General features: G+C 40.0%; 2 protein-coding genes across 2 annotated transcripts; one reads left to right on the forward strand and one right to left on the reverse strand.

Moving 5' to 3' along the window:
• The first annotated feature begins 399 nt into the window (after nucleotides 1-399).
• Nucleotides 400-3,085, forward strand: LOC121784391. Its single transcript, XM_042182537.1, has 3 exons — nucleotides 400-970; nucleotides 1,184-1,351; nucleotides 1,442-3,085. Exons 1-3 carry the CDS (start codon nucleotides 464-466, stop codon nucleotides 3,083-3,085), a joined length of 2,319 nt encoding a protein of 772 aa, XP_042038471.1. The 5' UTR covers nucleotides 400-463.
• Nucleotides 3,086-10,321: 7,236 nt separating this feature from the next.
• On the reverse strand, nucleotides 10,322-11,937 carry LOC121783425. The gene is made up of 3 exons (XM_042181492.1): nucleotides 11,718-11,937; nucleotides 11,050-11,238; nucleotides 10,322-10,633 (listed from the first exon to the last, which is right to left on the reverse strand). Exons 1-3 carry the CDS (start codon nucleotides 11,778-11,780, stop codon nucleotides 10,445-10,447), a joined length of 441 nt encoding a protein of 146 aa, XP_042037426.1. The 5' UTR covers nucleotides 11,781-11,937; the 3' UTR covers nucleotides 10,322-10,444.
• Nucleotides 11,938-14,636: the final 2,699 nt, after the last annotated feature.

A 14,636-nucleotide genomic window follows, 5' to 3' on the forward strand; every position in this document is an offset into this window, starting at 1 on the left:
GTCCGACCCCACGATTTTTAAATCCTGGATCCGCCCATGTCTATATACATTTTGTATCTATGTGAAAAACACACAACCTCCACCAAAGAAATCCATAACACAGCTTTATGCATATGATATATTGCTTACATAAGACTATATATGCAATGTTAGAGATTTTCTCTGTCATTTTCAAGAATTTAATGAATTCTCATAGATTGTAGTAATAAAAAAATAAACCTAACAAATAATCTGCTTTAACGAACTTCTCCCATTATAAATTTATAATATTGCCAAAAGAATTTTCGTTAGAAATGACCCTTTGTCATCATCAAAGATCAACAAAACCTTCCAAATCTTCCTTTACATAAACCCCCATTTCCTCATTCAACAACCTCCACCTCTCTAGCCTTCACCAATGGCAACCACCACAGCCTCCGCCGTCGCCGCCACCTCCCAATATCAACAAGACCGTGCCAGAGACATGTGGCGGCGCTGCCTCGCCTCCGCCTTCCGCACGGCGCTGGCGTGCACCATAGTTGGCGTTGCCACCCTCTACGGCCCGGGATTCATAACCCGCCACGTGGCCTTCCCGGCCTTCTCCTACGTCACCGTCATCCTCATCGTCACCGACGCCACATTGGGCGACACCCTGCGCGGCTGCTGGCTGGCCCTCTATGCAACCGCGCTGGGTGTCTTCCCGGGCATCCTGAGCCTCTGGCTCATTGGCCCGGGAAGGCTCACTGCCGCCACCACCTCCGCGGTGGTGGCAGTCAGCGCCTTCGTCGTGGCGCTGCCCGAGGGCACGCACCTCGTCGCCAAGCGGATAGCCCTCGGACAGATTGTGCTCGTGTACGTCGTCGCCTTCATCAACGGCGGACGCACAGAGCCCGTCATGCACCCGCTCCACCTCGCCGCCAGCACCGCCCTCGGCGTGGCCGCCTGCGTTTTGGCCCTTTTGCTTCCCTTTCCTAGCTTGGCTTATTGGCAGGTAACCATGCATGAAATTTGCATGCATGCTTTTGAATCAGTCAAATTATCGAAAAATCATGAATTTTGGATTAAATTAATGTTCTCCATACAGAAAATAACGTCGTCGAGTTGAAAAACATTAACAATAGCACAAGTGAATTTTTTTACTGAAAGTTGGCGGGCATACTAGAATTTAACCAAACTTTATGGTTTTTTCTGTCGAACTTCACAGGTGACAGAAAATTGCAAACTGTATATCGACAATGCATCGGAGAGATTGAAGCTATTCGTAAGGGCATTTTCTGCGGAAGACAAGTCATCACCCAAGATTTTGATATGTCAAGCCAAATCTCTTAACAAGGCAGCAAATAAATTTCTCCATTGCATTAAATCCAAACAAGTAAGTATTAATGTAATTACACTTAAAATTGATAATATTATGATTATGGATAAGAATAGTATGTTGATGAGTGATTATTAATGTGAGCAGGAAAGCATGGAGTGGGAGAGAGAACCAATCAAGTTCCTAAAATCATACAAGAAAAATCCAGCACAGCCATTACAAGGCCTGGAGACAATCCTGAGAGGAATGGAAAACGCTCTCGAAAACTGCTCCGAATTCCCAGTCTCATTCATGAACGACGCACAACTGAAACACAATTTATCGTGCGCCGAAGAGCAAATCCTGAACCAAGTGAAGAACATGGCCATGCAAAACTCAATTCTCCCACAATCCGAAGATAGCGAAAAACAACACAAGTTCCTCCAAACACTTCAGCCAACTTCACTAAATCTAAAGGACTTGCCCTCTCTGTTCTTCCTCTTCTGCCTCAAACTCCTCCACTCCAAACCATCCCCGAATCCGAATCCCGATCAGAAACAACAGGCGCAGCAGAAGGAAACAATCATGCTCAAGCTATGGAGCAAAGGGAGGCTAATGCCTGCTTTAAGATGCTCTTTGTCATTAGGATTCGCTGTATTTTTCGGGCTGATATACAGCAAGGAAAACGGTTTCTGGTCGGGGCTGCCTGTCGCGATAAGCCTCGCCTCATCGAGGGAGGCCACGTTCAAAGTCGCGAACATCAAAGCTCAGGGGACGGTTCTTGGAACAGTGTATGGAGTGATCGGATGCTTTGTCTTCGAAAGCTATGTTAAAATAAGGTTCGTGTCGCTGCTGCCGTGGTTTATCTTCAGCTGCTTCCTCAGGCAGAGCAGGATGTACGGCCAGGCCGGGGGAGTCTCTGCTGTCATCGGTGCATTGTTGATTCTTGGGAGGAAAAATTTCGGAACTCCTGGCGAGTTCGCTATTGCTAGGATAACCGAGACGTTTATTGGGCTTTCGTGTTCGATAATGGTGGATATTCTGCTGCAGCCCACCAGGGCTTCTGCCCTGGCGAAGGTGCAGCTGGCAGCGAGTCTGGGCTCGCTGCATGAGGCCGTGGAGGCCGTGAGTGTTGATTACTCGTCGAGCAGGTTGGTATTCGAGGAGAGGATGAGGAAGCTGAGGATTGATGTGATTGAGCTAGGGAAGTTCATTGAGGAAGCTGAGGTGGAGCCAAACTTCTGGTTCTTGCCTTTTCATGGTGCTTGCTATGTGAAGATGAAGGTGTCTTTGTTGAAAATGATTGATTTCTTGCATTTTGGGAGCCATGCTGTTAGGTTTTTGGAGCAAGAATGTAGAGAATTGGATAGTAAGATGTGGAGAGAGGGTGCATTGAAGGTGGAGTCTGATTTGAAGGTGTTTAAGGATGCTGTGTGCTGTGGGGTGAAGTGTTTTGAGGAGGTTATTTTGGTAAAATCGGTTGCGGGGCTGGAAGGGAAGGGCTGCGTTGATCTGGAGATGGGGAAGTCGGGCGGGGGGAAGTGGTTGGGGAGGGACGAGGACGGGATGAGGAAGAGCGCGGCGTCGTTTATGCGAGAGATGGAGGGAGGTGATGGTGTGGAGGAAGGGAAGAAGAATAGGGTTGTGTTGAGTTTGGGGGCATTGGTTTATTGCATGGATGGGGTGTTGAGAGAGAGCAAAGAGATTGAGAAAGGAGTGAAGGAGGTTTTGCAGTGGGAGAATCCCTCAAATCAAGTGGATGTGCATAACATTGTGTGTAAATTGCGTGCTTTAAAGAAAGGTGTAAACTAATACTACATCATACTTAACAAAGAATGCCAATTCATAACATTTTTAAATAATACATCATACTTTGTATAGTATTCCTACTGATTAATGCAGACTCTTTCTCAAGGTAAATTTATATGATTGCATTGAACTAATTCAACATAGTAGCTTGCAAAATAATGAAAAAGGTGAACTCTGTTTCTACTGCAAACTAGTAAGTCTGTGGCTTTAGTTGTAATTTCTGGTTATGAAGCTCATCAGAATCCATATTCACAAACACTTCAGAGTGAAAATGTAACACCCTGTTAAAAAAACCAATTATTTTTAGTTCAAATTTTAAATAAATATTCTGCAGAGATTTTCCTCTCTCCGTGATCTGCAAATAAAATATCAAACAAATTCAAATAAATCCAAGAAAAAAAGGAAGAATTCGAAATTTACTCCCCTCAACTCACATTGAAACCGCCCACTCTCCTCACCCCTAAATCTCTCCCATATCTTTAACCACCCTCCCCCTATATTATTCTATTCAAAGCAGTTTATTCTTCTCTCTTCTAATCGTTCTCGCAAGGAAAACCAAGACCCATTCTTCTCCACTTCAATTCAAGAAATCACCATCCGGAGGAACCCCTTTGTTCTCCCACACACCATCTCTCTCCCTCTCTCTCAAGTGCTTCAAATTGATTCTTCAAAAAATTCTTCATCTTTGTCTTGATTGGAGTTGGAAACTCAAGATCCGTTGAAGAATCAAACCACTCGTCGTTTCTACCGATTATTCTCCAACGGAAACTCAAGATCCGTTGAAGAATCAAACCCCCGTGCATATAGTTGAGTGGAGGAATTGTAGATCTAAGAACTAAATGGTTGGGAAGGGAGTTTGCACAAGAATATGTGTATATGTGTGTGGATGTATCAATTGTGAATATTATGTGTGATGAGGAAGGCATGGTTGTGAATCCGTTTTGAAGCATGAATGTGTATTTGGAAGCATGAATATGTATGTGTGGAAGTATGATAGACAAACTAGGGTTTGTGGGTGTTGAGCATGAAAACTGTTGTGTACGGGCAGTAGGTTCCGACGACTGTTAGACCAATCAAACGATCTTATTTTGGAACGAAATTTTAACTGGATGAGGTTTAAGATGTCTTCTGTGTTGTTTCCAAATTTCAGCTTCAATCGATGACGGATGGATTTTTAACAAATTTTACAATTGAACTGCGCAGTCCTGCCAGAATCGTATTTTGCTATGTAACAGTTCAGTGAGTTTCGACTTTGATTTGACCGATCAAAAGATGTAATTTTGGTGCGAAATTTTAAATGGATAAACCCTTATGTGTCTACTGTGTGGTGACCAAATTTTAGCTTCAAATGATATCGGATAAAATTTTAATGATTTTTACAAAGGGACTGCGCTGTTCTGCCGGATTCTTGTTTTGCCGTAATAGTCCTTGTTGACAAGTTTTGAATGAAGTGCATGTATGAGTAAGGATCTGATCCTATGAAGTGGTTAAGTGTTGCACGTTGATGTATGTTAGAGTGATAGTTTTCTTATGATTGTGAACGATTATGATGGGCAATGTGAGAAAATGATGAAAGGAACGATAGGGCATGCATGATTAATGTGTTGGTGGAAAACTGATTGTGTTATGTGCTTATGGTGTTGACAAGGGTTATTGTGCGTACGTGAGTACGAAGAAGCAAGAGTCGTGATAAAGTTGTGAACTGTGAATTATAAGCAAGAGAGGTGGGCTTTCTAACTAAGTATTTTGTGGGCTTTCGAACTAAATACTTTCAAGAGCTTTAGTTTTAATATATTGATTCGAGCATCATTTTATGTGACGAAATTCCTTTTAACTGAGATTGCAAGCATTATTAATTTTATTCGATGATGGTGTGATTTATGTGCTTAAAGTGAAATGATTAAAGTGAAATTCATGTTATGTGATATATGTGTTGATTTATCGAGTGATTTGTGATTTGCTCGACTAGTTGATGTAATGTGAGATGATGCTCGACCTTGACAGAGAAAAATGATTTATGTTTCAAATACGTTTTATGAGAAAAATAAAGTTGAGAAGGGTATGGCATGTCATGCTTTTGTTTTGAGAAATGCCTATCTGTTTATTTAGCAAGGGAATTGTCCCTACTAGACCTATTGAAATTGAATTCGGGTCTGACTAGGGAGTGAGTCCCTACTCAGGTTAGTGTACACCAATGGGGATCGTGAGCCGTCTTTTGGGTCGGCCGGTCCAGTGATTGAGTTTGCGGCCACATTCTCGTTTCACATTATATTGTTGATGTTGATGAGATTGATGTTGATGTTGATGATTGCTTAGTGGAGAGTGAGTCCCTACTATGAGTTTAATCGAATTCGGGTCCTAGCAAGAGTGCATCCCTACTCGGACTAGTGTACACGATGAGGATCGTGAGTCATCAGTTTTCGTGCTCGTGGAAAGTGGCCCCCTTACACGGCGCCCTAAAGAACAGATATGGCAGTTTCTTAAATAATTCAAGGAGAAATTGTTGTGTTTTGAAATGATGAGGAAAAAGGATTTGAGGATGAGTTGAAAGTTTGTGTTTGAGATATTTTTAGTGTCTCGGGTCTTTTCAAGTTAAAACCCTGAGGTCACTCAATGGTGGCATGATATAACTGTTTTTATAAAATTGTTTTGGCATTTGTTCACTGAGTACATCAAGTACTCAACCCTACATGTGTTTTCCTTGTGTGCAGGTTGAGCGGTGACGAGCGCGGTGGGTGTTGAGCATAAAAGTGAAGAATGTCTATCAAATGTCTAGAATATGTTGTGTCTTCATACATAGCATTATTCTATTCTCGAAATGCTTCCGCTAAATATTGTTTCTTTTGAGTTCGTGTATTGTTGAGATATTTTCATTTGGATTTGTTGATTGTTGAAATGATACTATGATTTTATTCGAGCTATTCTCGTTTGTTTCGAGCTATGGTCGAGTTGTGTTGTTTTCCCCTTTCTTCCCCGCTTCTTTAATCATCCCCTAATAGCGATCAACCGTGTTTTCTATCCTTAGAAAATGCGGGCGTGGCAGAAAAATACCAAATTTGGGTGTGTATCCTTCTTTGTAACCTACTGCTACCGTTGAAAAGTAAAGACAAAACCTTATGTATAAACAATTTAATTCTGACCCTGCTAACAGCCCAATTCCTAGCAATGTAATTAAATGTGTAGTACATTGTAAATTAACTAGTAATTGATTGTAAAAAACGGAAAGTGAAAAAGCGAAAAACAAAAGTTACTGATTACGGATGACCGTAGTTGTTAGTATATAGTATTATACAGATTTATCAATAATTTAAGATGTTTTCTTTCAAAGTCAATGATTTAATGATTTAAACATAATTTACCCGCCAAACAAGTACTACCATGTTATGAGGACTAATTATCTTAAAATTAGAATATTAGATAATTTTCAGTTATAACAACACCTCTAATGATTTCGCAATTACAGTCACATCCATTTTGCCTGATATTTTAATTAATGAGTATATTAACATGGAGTATAACCATAACGCCATGTATACCATCATTGACCACGGTACTAATGGAGATGATGATAAGAAAAAAATTGAGAATTGCCGTACAAACTTGCTAGAAAAAACTAGAGCGTCTAAAATTGTACTTAGAACTAGTAAAAATATATAGATGCTACATGGAAATTGCATAATATCGTGGTCATATATTTAGAGCATCCACAGTGGTGCGGATGTCCCGGCCGACTTTCCGGCGGACTTCCCAAAAACACCTCATACCACGTCATAAGGACCTCTCACCGCACTGCCACGTTATAAGGACATCCACTTGCACAATGACGGACATCCCTACGGACATCCACAAAATAAAAATTCACAAATTCACAAATGTGCAATTTACGGAATTAAAATTTCGACACGAATACAGGAAAAATACAACCATTTTATTTCAAAAAAAACATACATATTTAAATTTAAAAAAATACATACTTCACCAAAAAAAAAAACACATCCCAAACCAAAAAAAACGATTCAAACAAAGTACATGTTATGCCTTGAATTTGTATAGTTTGCTGTTAGCCGAACGGGGAGGTCCGTCGTGGCACCGCAATGGCGGACGTCACGACGGACGTCGCCTGAAAGCCGCGGATCTGCGGTGTCCGCAGTGGACGTCCGCATCTGTCCCTCCCACGCCTAATGGCGGACGTCCCACTCAGACATCCGGCACGCCGGTCGGACGTCCGCCGGGAAATCCACTATTGCGGATGCTATTTGTGTATAATTTTTTTACTTTAATTCAAATTTTAAAAACAATAGAAAGGAAATTCAAATATAAAAATAAAAAATGAGGTTAAAGGCTAATAAGTCTTTTTAACATGTCCACTTACTATATTTATTATTTTAATATATAATTAATACATCAAATTATTAATACTCCCTTCGTCCACAAAAAATAGACCACATTTGCCATTTTTAGTTGTCGAAAAAAAATAGATCAAGTTTGTAAAAAGACCCATATTTGCTACCTAACACAATTAAACACTATTAATAATATTAACCCCACATTCCACTAACACTACTTCTCTTTTACTTTTTTCCCCTTCTTTCTTACTTTACTAATTTCACATAAAAACTCGTGTCATTTATAATGTGGTCTATTTTTTGTAGATGGAGAGAGTATAACCTTATTTTAGTCATACAAAATTTGGCTATTTATCATCAATCTTTACGTGGTAATGTAAGTAGTTGGCTTTGCTTCATGTGATAACGATAATGTAAGTAGTTGGCTTTGCTTCATGTGCAGTTATCACTTCACATAAAGTTAGTGGGAAACTGTTCCGAGATCGAATATACTAGTATTATTATAATTACTCATTAATTAACATATCTGATTGCATAGAAAAGAAATCGTTACGTACACTCAACTAGTTGAGTTCCCAAATAAAATTACGGCACCGATTCCAAAAGGACCTAACCAAGAAGGCAAATCAATAAACGAGGCAGCAAAATGTGAGATCATATCTCCATGATGTGCCACTCGCACCTTCAAAATGCCATAAAAGGAGCCTTTGCCAGTTTTTGCTGTTTCATCTACTTCTCAACCACGACAAGCACTCGTGGGGGTGCTCGGGAAGGCGGGCAAGCTGCATCGGTAGAGGGCGCCATTGATGAACCATCGAACATACAAACTAAGGTCACCCGCAACGCGTCACGCGGGTGGCCCGTAATCCGTCACGCCGGGACTAGACGGCAGCGTGACGCGTTGCAGCGCCCCGTCTCATCCCTAGCCCGCCGAGACGGATGGCGAGACGTCTCGCCACGCGCCAGCGCGACGTGGCGCGCTCCGGCGCCATGCGTGACGCCCACTCGCCGACCCGCGAGTGGGCATCGTCACGCTGACGTAATAAATCATTTAAAAAAAAAATCGAATTAAAAAAATTTTAAAAAACGAAAAACGGTAATATTACCGTTAATATTACCGTTTTTTTCTTTTTATTTTATTTTTTTACTCTATAAATACTCCTAATTCATCCTCAGTTCACACACAAATACACATCTATTCTTCCCAAATCATCTTCATTTCCTCTCCAATTTTCATCTAACCTCTCATCACAAGATGTCCGGCTACGGAAACTCTGGCGGTGGCTGCTCCGGCGGGTTCGACATCAACGCGTTCGGCGACTGGGGGCATGTACAATGTCCTGGGTGGTGGTTCCGGTTCGTCGACGCCGGACACCCAGGGTTCGTCGACGCCGGGGGTACCAACCATCCCATTTTGATGTGGATGCATACGCCCGTCCCTCCGCCCCGAGGTATTCGCAGGGATTATCCCAGATTCGGGAGAATTATTCCGTTGAATCCACTCCGGAAGAAGGCTGAGGCGGTGGAGGAGGCCGAGACGGTGGAAGCTCCAGGGTGGAGGCGGACGAGGAGGAGGAGGAGGATCTAGGCCGGCATCCGTACAACTCCAAAGAAACGCTGGCGGTGTACAATGCCTGGATCAGTGTCTCGTACGATCCCATCGTCGGGAATCAACAATCCCGGAAGCGCTTCTGGGAAAATGTCACCGAGGCCTACCACGAGATTAAGCCGAATGGGTCCCACCGCCGCACATTTAAGATGCTCCGCGCTCACTTTGACCGAGTCGACAGGGAGGTCAAAAAATTATGCGCCATCTACAAGAGTGAAACGGCTCATTACCAAACCAGAGCCACGGGAGCCGACATTCTGAGGTCGGCTTTGCGAGTCTACTTCGACGACACCGACAAACAATTAAAACATGTCGATGTTTGGGAGGTCGTCAAAGACAAGGAAAGATGGGTCGGCGGTGTCCGATCCAGCTCGGGCTCGACCTCGAAGCGCACGAAGCACACGGTAGGTGGCCAATATTCGTCTAGTGAGGGCGGTTCGGGCAGCGCCGCACAAGAGTTTGCCTCGCAGGAGGTTGAGGGCACGGCAGACGATGCCGGGGGTTCCTCCCGTGGGCGCCGTCGGCCGCAAGGGAGAAATGCGGCGAAAGCGGCTAGAGGGAAGAGGGGCTGAGCCGAATCAAGCCAGGCGGGTTCGGGGGCATCCTCGAACTCCCTAATGTCCATGTACATGACCGCCACAATGGCGGACACTTCCCGCATGACGCCTCCTCAATACCAAGCTAATCTTGCCAGAATTGAGTTTATGGCAAGACAACTTGGTATTCTGCCTCCAGGTGGCTTCAATGCACCTCCACCGCCTTCGGGGGATGATTCGCCGACAGAGTAGTTTTTTTTCTATAAAATTGTATTTTAAATTATGTCATTTCTATTTTTTTAGGATTTTAATTATGTGTTTTTTTTAATTTTAAGTTGTATTTTTATTTTATGTGTAATTTTATTTTATTTAATGAAGTGTGTTTTTATTAATTGAATTTGGTTGAAAATGAAAATAAAAATAAAAAATGAAATTGAATGAATAGTAATTTAAAGGGAAGGATAAGAGATGTAGGGTTGCAGGTTCCGTCCCTTAGTTAAGAGATGGAGTAAAAAAGTACAGTGGGGCCCATGAATAGTAATTTAAGGGACGGATAAGAGACAGCGTTACAGATAGCCTAATAACCTCATCAACGTCAACCCCACAGTCGGAGCAACTGTGGTGTGTACTTGTGCTTCTGTAATTGCTCCTCGTGAGTTGTCTGTAACTTGTACCTCAGAGTATGTAACTGAGATGCAGCAACCATTAGCTGAGGCAGGAAATTATGAGACATGTTTCTCATTCAAAATGACATGAAATGAGTGGAACTGGATGTGATATATGAAAGAGGCAAGGCTACAGTACATAGAAAAGATGATCACGGCTTTGTACAGCTATTCTGCAAAAGAGATTGTGATCAATTATTGTAACATTATATCCCAGATGCATTGCACTCGTCTAGCAATTTTAGCATATTATGCTCCGGGGCACTGATTGATGGCACTAGCGGAGGTTTTCTCGAGAGAGTATCAGATCCGGTTGAGGTTCGCTTCTGCATGGCCGGCGTATCACTTCTCCTTTGTGAAACAGAAGATACTCTCTCCTTCCATATTCTTCCATCCTGATGATCAGGAAGAAACAATCTCAAGAGGAATACATTTGATCCAGTCCTAAAACCGGGAAAAGAGTAAAAAAAATCACATAAATGTGGACTAGCTGTGGTTACAAATTATCTGACAACAAAGAGTTACTATATTCTAAGAGCTCAGAAACACAAAAGGAAAGTGAAGAACCTGCAGGCCCATAGCCTATAACAATATTAGACATGCTTTTGTAACACTAAGCTTGCAACACTCAGCAGTAATAAAAAAGTTCTACATATCCTTATGATTAGTAAGAGTATAATGGAATTCAACAGCACAGACAGAGAGAAAACAGGAAATCATCCAATCAAACTTCATGAACAAGCTCATATAGGGGAAATGAGATTGAGATTGCATGATTTTTTTTATCACATCCTTGGTATTGAAAGCTTACATTGAGAATTGATGGCTCGGGCAATGGACATTGAACTGGTTGGTCATTGTCAAGAGGCTCGAAGGGGCGGTCGATTGGCTTAAACTCGGTCGCAATTTCAATACCATGGGTGACAGAAGATATAGATGCAGCTGTTGCAATGGCACCCGTTGTTGGCTCTGAAGCTGAAGGCAACCCTTCCCTTGCATCCTGTTTGTCAATAAAACGAATCATCATCTCAAGCACAAAAAAAGTGTTGAACGCAGTCCATGAATCAGTACAAAAAACAACATAGAGTACTTGATCTCTGGAAACAGCAATCACATGCGCAAAAACTATCATCAGAATCATCACTATCAGTTATCATCAGATCAACATATATGCAGAACAAAACCGATCAATTAAAAAAGCTATGTAGTTTCAGAAGATAAATACAGAATTGTGTTAAATCAAGTCCAAAAATCAGTGTTAGATCACATTATAATTCCTAAATGTTGGGAATTAGGGTAAGAAGAGTTCGAGAAAATGTCTCCTCGGTTCAGTTTAACTAAATTCATCAAGTAACAAAAGGCATAAAGGTATGAATGCATACCTGGAGATGAACACGATCACTAAAATAAACAGCAATGGATCAGAAAGTACTTAATGTAAACACGAAAGCTGTAGAGAGAGAGAGAGAAAGAGCTCACAATTGCACTTTGAGCGCGACGATGACCGTTCCTGGAGGAGAACCTTGAGAAAATTCCAACCATGTTTAAGCTCTAAGCACGAAGCAATCGAAAGGGCTGCTTTCAGTGGGAAGATCTGATGATTTTTGGCTTTGCCTCAGAGAGAGAGAGAGAGAGAGAGAGAGGACGGTTCCAGAATGAGATTGTAGTATGGGCTTACTGACTGTGGGAATGCGATATGTATCTGACTCTCTATTAAATATAGGTTCACACGAGCACCCTACACAATTTAATGATAAAAAAGCATATACTACAAATTTGTTCAAGTCGAGTGGTGCTCGATTATTCAATTATTGTTTTATTTTAATTCATTAAAGTACTAGTTCAATAATACAACTATGTAACAACAGACGAAACAAAAGTGACCAAAAATAATTCAAGAGATAACATGGCACAAAATTGTTTATTGTTTTGCTTTTGTTGTTTGAAGTTTTCCCAACGGGTTGGAGTTGCTACTAGACCTACCCAATTTGACGAGTGTTGGTGGAAAACACTAGAATGAATAAGTGATGCTCATTTATTTTCTTTTATATTGGCTTTGTAATGTATTTTTATATGATACTCCTACTAGTTCTATATTAAAAAGGGAGACAATAAGGAATCTCACAAAAAGAGGGCATCTGGCTAGGAAAATGTTATTACTAGTACTGTATTAGTTATTAATGCAAGAAAAGAATATAATGGAAATGAAAAAAAAAAACATTTGCAATGCATATATTGACTTTGAACTTTGAAGGATTGAAATGGCATGTGCACCGCTTTTATCAATTATCATCATGTTTGATTATTACGTTTGAAAATGTAATGTTTGTTGGCATATATAGTTGACATTAATGGTGGGAAACATTTTGTCGCCTCTAGATATTTTTATTTTGATTACATTGTATATTTGGTATTTTCCTTTTGTATATGTGTTTTATTATACTAAAAACAGAACTTGAATATCCCAATCAATTTTGTGTATTTTGTCTCACAGAATTTGAAGATCATTTTCAAATTTTTAATAGTTTCACATGCCATCAGGTCCACTTGAACTACATATAATTAACATCTAAACAGCAATTAAATGGAGTATATCAAATAGAGGAATTCATCAAATTCCAAATATTGAATACATATATCTTAAATTGTTAAGAACTGCCAAAATATGTTCCGTATTCCTATGAATACTACATCGTTGTTTGGCAAGAGCAATATTTTTTTGGGTTAATTGTAATTTTAAACTTAATTAAAGATACAGTTTAATTGGCAAAAGTCTAAATAAGAATAAGATGAATAGGTAAAATGTGATTTAGAGGGTGCAACCATCAAATATCTTTACATGAGTATGAGTTGTAGTTCTTTCTTTATGTTGGCAGTTAGGGAACATTGGGGCTAGATCAATTTATTATTAATTCAAAAATAGTAGCAGTACAAGAGATTCTTATAGTATATCATACAGCAGTATATGAACTATGACGTAGATAGATATTTTTGCCATAAAATAACAAAATCTATGCACAAAATCATTTCAAACACGATTTCTCTAAGAAATCGACATCACATGCACCATATGAATATAGAAGAATAATGCTCGTCTCGTCAAGCATGAAGCACCACTCACTCCACAATTTAAAACCTCTACTTTATTTTAGTCACACATAGAATGATAGAAAGCCTATCCACAAAATATAGTTGTTCAATTACTTCACAAGTCTTGCACTTGGGTGGTGTTCGGTTTGAAAGATAAAATAATACCAAGATATAATCTAGGATTGAGTTGTGAGATTATTTTAGTCATAGGGGGTTAGCTATGACTAATTATCCCACGATTATCCATCTAGGATTGAGTTGTGAGGTTGATTCTCATGAACCGAACACACTACAAATTTAATCCCGGATACAATCTTGTAAACCGAACACACTACAAATTTAATCCCGGATACAATCTTGTAAACCGAACACCCCCTTATGGATAATTTCAGAGTACTGTACCATATTTTAAAAGGAGCCCATGAACATCGTTGCCGAAATTGGTCAGAGTTAAGCCCATGACCAATGCTACGACTTTATCGGACCTCCTACTATTAAAAAGGGTAAATTTTCATTAGCCATATATGCACACAAAAAGTCAAATGAAATTTTTATATATTGACAAGATTTTATAGCTCTACTAAAATATGTGTGTTGCATGAATCAAGATGTTTTGTAAGAGTTTTTGATTGGCGGAGTATATTTTATAGTTCGTCTAAAATGCAGTGCTAGGAATAGGTACTCTATTACTAAAGTCGGAATAAGATGAGATGAAAATGGTTGGAACGTTTTTAATAGAAAAATATTACTCCCTCCGTTCCACGATAAAAGTCACACTTTGTCATTTTGGTCCGTCCCACAATAAGAGTCACACTTCATTTTTACCATAAATGATAAGTAGGTCTCACATTCCACTAACTCACATTTTATTATAAAACTAATATAAAAAAGTGGGTCACATACTTCACCAACTTTTTCAACTCACTATTCTTTACATTTCTTAAAACTCGTGCCCACAATAAGAGGGACTTCTATTATGGGACGGAGGGAGTATAAAGAAAAACTTGCAAAAAATAAAATGACTAATTTTTGTAGACAGATTAAAGTGAAAAAAAATAAGACTATCGATTGTAGACTTGTAGATGGACAAAATATAATATTTTCATTATTTAACTTTAGAAATGCAATTTTTTGAAGTTTCATTATAATAATAGGTACTAACTCACAAAGCTCAAAATATTTTGTGTAGGTTATATGTAGTTCGAACCATGCTCAATTTCCAGGACAAATTGCTTATAATTTTTGACATGGGACAATTCAGATGTGTATACGTTGACAAATTTGTTGGGGATAATATATATTTTCAGG

Source organism: Salvia splendens, chromosome 21 (genome assembly GCF_004379255.2).
Source record: "Salvia splendens isolate huo1 chromosome 21, SspV2, whole genome shotgun sequence".
Lineage (NCBI taxonomy): Eukaryota > Viridiplantae > Streptophyta > Magnoliopsida > Lamiales > Lamiaceae > Salvia > Salvia splendens.

Bases quoted from the DNA above. Each gene is read 5' to 3' on its own strand.
- LOC121784391 (XM_042182537.1), top strand. From the start codon at position 464: ATGTGGCGGCGCTGCCTCGCCTCCGCCTTCCGCACGGCGCTGGCGTGC. The intron at 971-1,183 runs GTAACCATGCAT...CGAACTTCACAG, and splicing joins CTAGCTTGGCTTATTGGCAG to GTGACAGAAAATTGCAAACT. The intron at 1,352-1,441 runs GTAAGTATTAAT...TAATGTGAGCAG, and splicing joins ATTGCATTAAATCCAAACAA to GAAAGCATGGAGTGGGAGAG.
- LOC121783425 (XM_042181492.1), bottom strand. From the start codon at position 11,780: ATGGTTGGAATTTTCTCAAGGTTCTCCTCCAGGAACGGTCATCGTCGC. The intron at 11,239-11,717 runs GTGAGCTCTTTC...ATTGACAAACAG, and splicing joins GTCGCGCTCAAAGTGCAATT to GATGCAAGGGAAGGGTTGCC. The intron at 10,634-11,049 runs GTAAGCTTTCAA...CCTGATCATCAG, and splicing joins CCGAGCCATCAATTCTCAAT to GATGGAAGAATATGGAAGGA.